Source organism: Psammomys obesus, unplaced genomic scaffold, assembly GCF_907164565.1.
Source record: "Psammomys obesus unplaced genomic scaffold, mPsaObe1.curated_primary_1811, whole genome shotgun sequence".
In the NCBI taxonomy this organism is placed as follows: domain Eukaryota; kingdom Metazoa; phylum Chordata; class Mammalia; order Rodentia; family Muridae; genus Psammomys; species Psammomys obesus.
In genome coordinates this window covers 1,383,361-1,392,965 of record NW_026591711.1, presented here as the reverse complement: position 1 = coordinate 1,392,965, position 9,605 = coordinate 1,383,361, and the positions used below count along the sequence as shown (strand labels likewise).

Genomic DNA, 9,605 nt, shown 5'->3' with positions numbered 1-9,605 from the left:
GAAAATTCTACTGTAGACCAATAAATATATTCCATTAGCAAAGGATGATTTGTTCAGAGACATCATTTCTACAGGCATTTGCACACTTGAAAATGAAGAAGGACATATAACCATTGATTGTAAAGAATAACCACACCCTGAATGCGGACATTTACTGGGAATACACATGTCTTCCCAAAGCACATGTATATGTGTATATTTTGCCTATTACCAATTAGTGAACAACACTCTAAGCCCTTTTCTCTTCAGGAAAGCTATTATAAATAAGTCTGTTATGTTAGACCCTTTCTTGAGAGCAGTATACATTTCCTTGATCATATTTCCTAGGAAGAATACTTGTGTGAGGCCTGATGGTTCCTACAGGCTCAGGTAGGGACTTGAGATTCAACAGTGATGCCTCACTGAGAAACAGTTGTATTTTGTTAATATTGGCATCTACATTATAATGAACTAAACTATCATTAGGAGAAATCTAATGTGATTATGTCATCAGTCATGAGTACCATTGATAACAGAAACATGTTAAGTACAGCTGATACTCCAGACAGTATCTATTTTTATATCGCACGAGAAGGATATAAATATATGTGACTATTGTTTCCACTGTACCGAGATGGTAGAAATACTCCATGGATTGACTGCTCTGCCAGTGTAATTTTCCCAAAGCTGCTTTAAAATGCTTCATGAATAACATGAAGGTACACTGAAGAATACAGTACATTTCCTGAGAGTGCAGAATTGAAATTTATCTCCAAGCTTACATTACAGTGTGTTGAAACATTAAGTCATAAGGTGTCATGTAAATACTGTGCTTTGACTCATGTTGCTTTGAGAATCATGAATACAAATGCAAATACATGTGGTTTTAAAAGTCACTGAGTGTGTACGATCCATTTTGTTAACAATTTCCTGTCCCTTTCCCAAAAATTATATTTTGGCTATGAAATTCTAAAATTAAAAATTTTAAAGTCCACATTAACAATATGGCAACAGGTGTTTTATTGTGAAAATAATTTAAAATAATGTATGAATATTGCTTACTACCATATATATATATGTACCTATGTATGCATGTCTGTATAGCTATAACAAATCTGTATATGGACAGTTGGATATATAACTTTGATGAGGAAAAAGCCAAAATCAGAAGTCACGTGTCTGGAGCCTGTCACCAAAGACACTCATCAACATTTAAGCACCAAACCCTTTAAAGTGTGACTATTCTGACTGAAATAGCAGCAATATAAGCTAAGGTTGGCCTAGTTGAGTCACATGTTGCATTCAGCACACACAAATGCCTGTGTGAAATCTGTGTGTTTAGGAATCCCGGAGGAGGGACTGACCAAGGGTGAGGCGGAGGTCGGTGAGCTGCGGCAATGCTTGGCTCCTCACCGTTAGGAACAAAGAAAGGGTAGCTCCTAGAGAAATCTGAAGAGCGGTCAACATTACTTAGTATATGTTACATAAGGGTGTTATGGGTGTGTGTAAACAGGAATAGGTGGCAATCATTTCCAAATTCTGTGAACTGTTCAATGGATTTGGTTTTCAACAGAGCAGACAACACAACCCTAAACAGATCACTTCCTGTTTTGGAAATCACATCTGATGATTAACAAACAGCTTGTAGCTTAGAGACATCTTTAAATATCACAAACATTTGCAGAGGCATATTTTTGCTGACTATATACTTAAAAAACTGACTGAAGTAATAGTTTGAAATTTTATATTTGAAAATAAGCAAACGTTCTCTAAGTTGAGTAAAGTTTTGCAGGATAAGGCACTCTCTGTCGGCATGACCTTGCTTTCAGCCCGAGCTCCCGTCATAACTAATATGCAACATCAGTCAGCATCAGCACATCACTGTGACAAATGAAAAGAATAAGCCCATAGAGAGTGCACGCTATTGCTCTTCATTGTACGCACTAGAGAGATGAGAGGGGAAAGCCGATTTATCTGTACAAATGAGCAGCCATACTCTGGAGTAAGAGTGGCACTGAAAAGACTTGATGTCAGATTAAGATAGTTCTGAACTGGCTGTAGCACTCTTATTTACATTCTGCTTCTGTAAGAAGTTTGATTAACAAGGTCAGTAACTACTATTTTTTCCTAATAAGAATAATTGACCCTTCACTAAACACTTAAGAGAAGTTAGCTTTACAAAACTATTTCAAGTATTCATTATCACAGTGACAATATGAGACCAATGCTGGAGAGAATGAGCTGGAAATCCCTTTGATGAAAAAGGTAAGGTACTAAATCAATACGTACAAAATGCTTGAACGCATTTCTTTATGTGGCATGAATAGAAAGGTTTCATCTGTAAAAAGTTAGAAAAATTAAGAGAAATTATATAGTAGTACACCTTCCCAACCTCAATCATAGAAAATTCCACCTAGTGCACTGTTATTTCAAGCTGCACAATAGAAATGCCCAGATGTGGCAGATGCCTTCTACCTCTGCATGTGTTCTCCCAGGAGAAGGGTTACTTGTTGAGTCACTTTTTAAGAGTTTTATTTAACTGTTACCCTTATTGAATCATCAGTACACCCAGCTAATTGGGACCCACTGTGGCTCCATTCTCAGTTTCTCAATGGCAGTTTGTAGTTTCTCAAAGGCTTTGTCTAGATTGTCATTTATGATGATCAAATCAAAGTAGTGGTTGTAGGCTCTCTGAATTCGTGCACTTTCATCCACTGTTTTCTTCAAATCAGAGTCCTGTGAATGTTAAAAAAGAAAGTCTGTATGGTAAAATGTATTGATGAGGTCAGAGATAAAGTGAACTAAGAAGTGAGGGGCTGGATAATTGTTGGAAATCAGATGCAGTTCTCAAAATCTACCCCACACAGTGCTGGAGAAGTTATTCCTTCATTATCTGTCCACGTTGCAAGCTTCCCACGGTTTATGAATGTTGTGTATGTTCTGTTCTGCTGGCATTAGGATGAAATTCCTACCACTGTTAGGGTGAGTCTAAGGTAGCGTAAGAATTACTACAGGTGGTTGATTTCCAGCTAACTTCTATATAATACTTTCCAAAACTGTGTTATCTTACAGTCCATGTAAATCCAAGATCCCAGCTTGTGGTGGCTGTTCAACTCAGAGCACTTAGAAAGGCAGAGAATCTAAGTGGTGCCCAAACACAGCCGTAGGCTTTAGCTCTATTCTGTGAGACTGTTGTCTGCATCCCATCAAGTGTTGTTAGATGGTCTGAAACAACACAGGGAGTGGAGTATCTAAGTGTTGCATTTTGCATGAGCAAGTAAAGCGTTCCATAAACTCCCACTATACCTTCACATATAATTCTACAAGTATGAATTGGGATCCTAATAATATTTGTAAAGTTTGGGAATCAGCAGATAACAGTGAAACAGGAAGGGCCCGATTTTTGGTAGAAAAGGCAGATGAAGGACAAATAGAAAATTTGCATTTCTAAGTACTTTAGAAGAAAACATAGGCATAAAAACTTAAAAGATCTACTTTGGAGGGAGGGACTGGGAAGAGAGGAGGGAGGAAACACCGTTGGGATGTAAAGTAAATAAAAAATAAAAATAAATGAATAAAAGTAAAAAAAAAACTACTTTAGACAAAGTGCTGAGAAGACTGAGAAAATGAGTTATGCCAAGAAACAAGGAAGCAACAAAGTTCCAGGGATATACAAGAATATGGATGGGAAGAGCAACACTAGCACACACACACACACACACACACACACACACACACACACACACTAGCGTGTGTGTGTGTGTGTGTGCTAGTGTGTGTGTGTGTGTGTGTACTCCAATGCTGACCCTTTTCATCTGAGAAAAGAAAACTTGTTATGTTTTAAAGGGAGTGTCACATAAGGGCAATATTGTTTCAAATTCTAAACCCATCTAGTAAGTCACTTTTCATTCTGTTGTATTTTACATAGTGCAGTAACTTCCTAAGTATGATTATTTGGGATTAAACATTCTCAAAAGAAAATAAAAATAAAAAGTGTTAACTTGGGAAGAGCCTCCTACCGTCAAAAGCTTGGTGGTGATTCCTGCATCCACCACAGCCTTGTGCATGGCACGCAAGGTCTCGAGCTCTGGAGCAGCAATAAATACCACATAAGGCATGAACTCAGATGTCCTCAAAACTTTCAGTGCCTGTGCAAAGAAGAATTACAAACCAATTTATATAATGTTAGAACCCGAAATGTGCTGTCCATAAAGCAAAGCCTATTATCTCTTTCCTAACGTTAAGGATATAATTTACTGCCTGTGGCCCCGTCACACCTCTACACAGTATTTCCCTAAAATGCCAACCCATTTACTTTGTTGTAAAATCAAGTGTTATTACTTTTTTCCTCTTAAAAGGAAGGTATATAATTTAGTGATCCAGATACCTAATCTGTTAATTGTAGAATTCTCTTAGTACTGAATATTCATTTATACTACAAAATATTGCGCAACACTTACAAATAAAAAATGCCACAGAAAATGATGAAAATATTTTAAGAAACACTAATTAAAAAAGCTAAATCAACACACCATCAAGTTACCTTCTAAAGATTTATGATTATACCAACAGATAAATGCTATTCTTGGCCTTAATCAGAGAAAACTCTTTTCTAGTGAACAGTGGTGAATGTGGACTCATAGATGTACAAGGTGCTGAAAATAAGTGACTGATGAGTGTTTAGCCTTAAATGAGATTCATATATCAACCCCTCTGAGACTTGGGGAACACTTCAGAAGAAGGGGCAGAACGTAAGGATCAGATGATAGAGAGAAGGGCTTTGAAATGCCATCTTCTGAGCAAGACAGTGACTGCAATCATGAAATCACAAATAGCTGTGGATGGCCTGGCTGGGTCTGCTCAAGAATGGGCTCATTAACAGTCAGGCGAGGGTGGTGGGAGGGCTCAGGATCTCATGCCTCCCTCTTAAACTATCTGCTACTGATAGACAGATTCAGGGAGAAGGGGAGTCATTGCCTTTAACTTTGCTCCTACTCGGCTCTAGTGAATAGTTCTAATCTAATGTTCACACAGATGGTCATGGTTAAACTAAAGGAATTATAAAATGAAACTAAAAGTCATGAATGTGGGAATGCTAGCACAGGTAAGAATAGAGGGTGGAAAGCTGATGGGGATGGGAGGGAAAGAGGAGAGGGTGTAGGCGAGAGAGTTAATCAGAATGTTATTCTCATGTAAGAAATTGTCAAAGTTGATCAATAAAAGCTCAAAATTCTACGTAAAACTGTTTCATCCATGTTAAAAGCAACAAAAATAGAAACTTTTGTTATACACATATACATACACATATACATACTTAAGGCATACTGAAATGACTAAGAAGGTATGTACCAAATTATTACCTATTTCTGAGTAGAAAAGTGAAGTTGGCCTGAGTGTAAAAGATGGGAAGAGATGAGCAAAGAACAGTAATGAGAGTGAAATGAACGTTTTCTTTTCATGTGTCAGGAAAAGTAAAAGGGAATGACTTAGTCGTGTTTTAATCTTGTAGCCCTGAGTTTTATGTATAACATTTCCCAAGATTAAGCTTTTGATGTTACTTGATCAAGTAAATACTATACTTCTGCAGGTTCAATCCCATGGTTTTATGCAAGTCTTAGTTGTCTGACATTTACTTACGTATCTAGCTATGGTCTCATAATGTAATTCAGAAAAAGCCACATTTCTACCTTGATAAAAAACATTTCCCATACCCTACACACACAGACAAAAACTCCCTAGGAAAATAAAATTAACAACAGCTTTGGAATTTATTCAACTCACTTGTGGATTGACATCCAAAATGCAAGTCCGTCCAGTTTGGACAACTTCGAGAATAGAGTCAATCTTAGTTCCATAGAGGTTTCCTTCATATTCCCCATGCTCCAGATACTTTCCAGCTTTAATATCTGCTTCCATCTCTGATCGGGACACAAATTTATATGCCTGTCCATCCTTCTCATCTTCTCTTGGCTTCCGTGAAGTAACTAGAATGAAATAATGTTGAAATCTTGCACAAAGAAATTGCAATCTGTAAAATATAAACTAAAACACACAGGGAGAACATTGCACGGTTCACTTAGTATAGGGATTTAGCTATACTGGGTCTGTTTTCTGGTTCTGTTAATAAAGTTTTGAACTACTGCCATGTATATTTACTTATTTATTGTCCATGTTTTCTTTTCTATTAAAACTGTAGTTATGACACACAAATTATATGACCCTTGAAAAGGAATGCTTGTTGATTTCTAATTTAGAAGAATGTTTTAAGAAGATGGTTCCCAACATAAATGTTGTATTATAAAAAATGTGATTCTTAATTAATCTTGAAAATTTAAAAATACTTATTTAGAAATAAGTCTTTGTGCTGCCCTTCCTTATGAATGGCACTCTCCTTTTTCTTGAAGATTCTATGATAGCCCTTCTTTCAGGATAAACCTTTTTTTTTTTCTTTTTCTTTTTTTTTTTTTTTTCCCTTAGAGCATTTCTCTGTGTAGCCTTGGCTATCCTGGAACGCACCTGTAGAACTGGCTGGAATCAAACACACAGATATCCACCTGCTTCTGTCTTCCAAGTGCTGAGATTAAAGGCATGAGCCAAAACTGCCTGGCCAGCTAAACATTTCTTAACTGATTACCCAAAGGTGAGCAAAGTTCACTCATTCTTAGTTGGTAATGACTATTTTCCGAAGTGCAATTCTATCCACATATTAGGATATCTATTCTTAATTTTTCCTCAATAACTAAGCTTTCTTTTGGTTTCCTGCTTTCTGATATTCCCAAGTGCTAAATATTTGATTTTATAAGCATCATTATGGTATGTTAGCCTCTGTACTCTGACTTATGGTTTCTAAATCAGAGTGAATATCCCAGTGGTAAGTGACCATTTTACGTGGTATTTACATCTATGAATGCTTTCAAGCATGCCATGCTGACAACACGGTCTGTGCTAGGAATGAATTATCACTACCTTTGACATCTCTAAAAGGTGTACTCTGCCAAATTTAACAGTAGCTTTGAGGAAGAGAGTAATTGTTGTAGTATTTCAAGTTAGTCTGAATCTAAGCCTGACTGAAGTCTACTTTTGTTAAGCAAATGGAGAATATCTGAGAGATTGTTAAGTATCTGAAATTAAAATAAGAGATATAAATAAAAATTTGACAGACTTTAAAATTATGGGTAACAAGCATAAGACAGCAAGAAAACTTTTAGAAGAAAACAAAAGGTACTTTAAACTCTAGGTAAAGGTCTAATTTATAATGAGGCCACTATGTACAACAATGTTGTCCTCTGTAAGTTTACCTAATTTCAAGAACATAAAAGATGGCTTAGTTTTCCACAATCAAAAATAAATCAGAAAACCTGTTTCTGGAACTTCACCAAAGAGCCTAGGACAAAATGTCCAAAGGAGTTCTCAATCTCCCAGTAAGCCCATACAAGGAGTTGGTTCGGTGACATCTTCTGGTGTAGCCCTGCTTTGAAACCACTGAGCTGTTGCTTGAAATGAGTATGGAGATGCACACATACACACACCACTCCCAACACACTCAGAGAATCCCAGTTCAGAGCAAATGTTTACAAGTGATTTTTAACAACTCCTCTCTACCGGACATGCCAAAAAGGAAGGGGGGGGGGTACCAGAAAACCTAAAGGTACTGTCATGTTTCAATTCCTTTTCATTTTTGGAAGAGAGAGGGAAGGACTGCATTTATTCCTGAGGCTTATCACACAACTAGAGTGACTTCTTACTAGTGAGTTTTTAAGACTCTGGCAAAATTCTCAATTTCAGCAGGAAGAAGTCAACAAAGAAACAGTTCATGTGTTAACCAAGCCCAAGGTCTTTATACTAAAAGCAAAACAGGATTTATAGCTTATCTTCCTGAGACAATACTGCTTTTCTATTTTATTTCTATAATATGCTTAAAAATTATAACAAACCACCATAACACCATCAATCTCACCTGACAATGTGAACCATAATACTGTATAGAAACAATTATGCAATTCCACTCTACAGCCAAGAGACACTTTCATTGCTGAGTTCACTGCAGGCTTACCTGAAGTACTCAAGGCAGGGATATAACTCTGAACAGATTTAAAAAATACAGTACTTTAATATATTTATATTCTTATATAAACAGACACTACTGATCACTTTAAAAATTTGATCATAAACTATTCACAAAAGTTATCCTTTAGACATTTTGAAGTATACCATTCAGTAGCATGAAGGACATCCAGACTGCTGTGGACCAGGAAAGCAGTACAGTGTCTACTTGCAGAGTCTTCCCATCATTGCAAACTCTGTGTTCCTATATAATTCCTCCTTCCCACTATGCTAACTCCCCATGCCATCTGAATGGTTATGAACAGTGTGGTTTTTAGGTTTCCCCAATGATTAACAATGTTGAGTGTATTTTCCTGTGCTTATCTGCAATTTTGGAAGTCCTCTGTCCATTTCTGAATAGGGATTTTTATTTAACTATAAGATTATGCTTATGCTGTTGCTGGAAAGGGCTCATGATGGTGATTCATTTATCATCATATTTGGGCATTGGGCATCCTGCTACTACAGAAACCTGTTCTAGGTAGTAGGTCAAAGAACAAAAGGCATACAAGATCTGTTTTCTTGTGACATACACTTTAATAAGCTGACAGTAAGAACTGAAGAATCTTACTTCAAATGAGAAGAATTCAGGTGTTGTACCACAACTACTAGGTACCTGGAGAAGCTACATTAACTTGAGTGGTCAGGTGGAGTTTCTGAGGTTTTCCTTGAATAAAAAGTACACTTCAAGCATGTGAAAATACAAAAGGTGAGCATTTTAGGCAGCCAGACAAGGTAAGAACCAAAGTCATAAATGATGAATGGAGGAGCTTGAAGAAGAGACTAGAGTATAAAGTGGGAGGTGGCATGCGGAGGTGATCTGAACAAGGTGACTACGGCTCTGTAAGCACAAAATCAGTGTAAGAAACTCTGAATACCCCCCCCCCCATTACAGAGACAGGGATTCCCTTTGTAGACCAGGCTGGCCTTGAACTCACAGAGATCCTCCTGCCTCTGCCTCCCAGAATGCTAGGATTATAGGTGTGCACCACTGCACTTGGCTTTAAATGCTTTCCTTAAGCATGTAAACAGAATGCTGAATGGAATTTTAACTTGAGTCTCAGACTTCACTTGAATCCTATACATATGCTAGCATATTAAGAATATAATCTTTTGTAGTTTACCAACACATACTCATCCTGGTTTTGAGGTCATCTATTAAACACTATCTTATATATATCCAAAAAGGAGTCAATGAGTTGTGATTCTGAGATTTAAAGAGAAATGCACTGTTTTCTTTTCTTTTCCCACATAGTAAAATTATTTTCTCAGAAAAATGTTCAAGGCCTATAGTGAATGTCATAGCACTGAGGTGGTTTGTACTCCCACTAATGGTAAAATAAATAACAAATTTCCTCTAAACTAACGCATGTTTACATATGCATGTCCAAAAGACAGCCTGCCTCCCCAAACTGTTCTGAAGGTGCTCCGCACAGACTGTAAGAGGAAACAAATTAGCTAACCCCCTGTATCTAGGAGCCCTGTACTTGCAGAGTCAGGTAACCATGGATGGGAAAGCTCTG

At 37.1% G+C, this 9,605-nt stretch overlaps 1 protein-coding gene across 4 annotated transcripts in view; it reads right to left on the bottom strand.

Annotated features, from left to right (window-relative positions):
• Positions 1-1,569: 1,569 nt before the first annotated feature.
• Positions 1,570-9,605, bottom strand: part of Pals2 (protein associated with LIN7 2, MAGUK p55 family member) — a 94,342-nt gene continuing 86,306 nt past the window's right edge. For all 4 annotated transcript variants that reach the window (XM_055611769.1, XM_055611772.1, XM_055611770.1 and 1 more), the window contains 3 exons: positions 5,761-5,963; positions 3,999-4,127; positions 1,570-2,715 (listed from right to left, as the gene is read on the bottom strand). In XM_055611769.1, the coding sequence (XP_055467744.1) occupies positions 2,539-2,715; positions 3,999-4,127; positions 5,761-5,963 (509 nt within the window). In that variant the 3' untranslated portion in view covers positions 1,570-2,538. The remainder of the gene's footprint in view (positions 2,716-3,998; positions 4,128-5,760; positions 5,964-9,605) is intronic.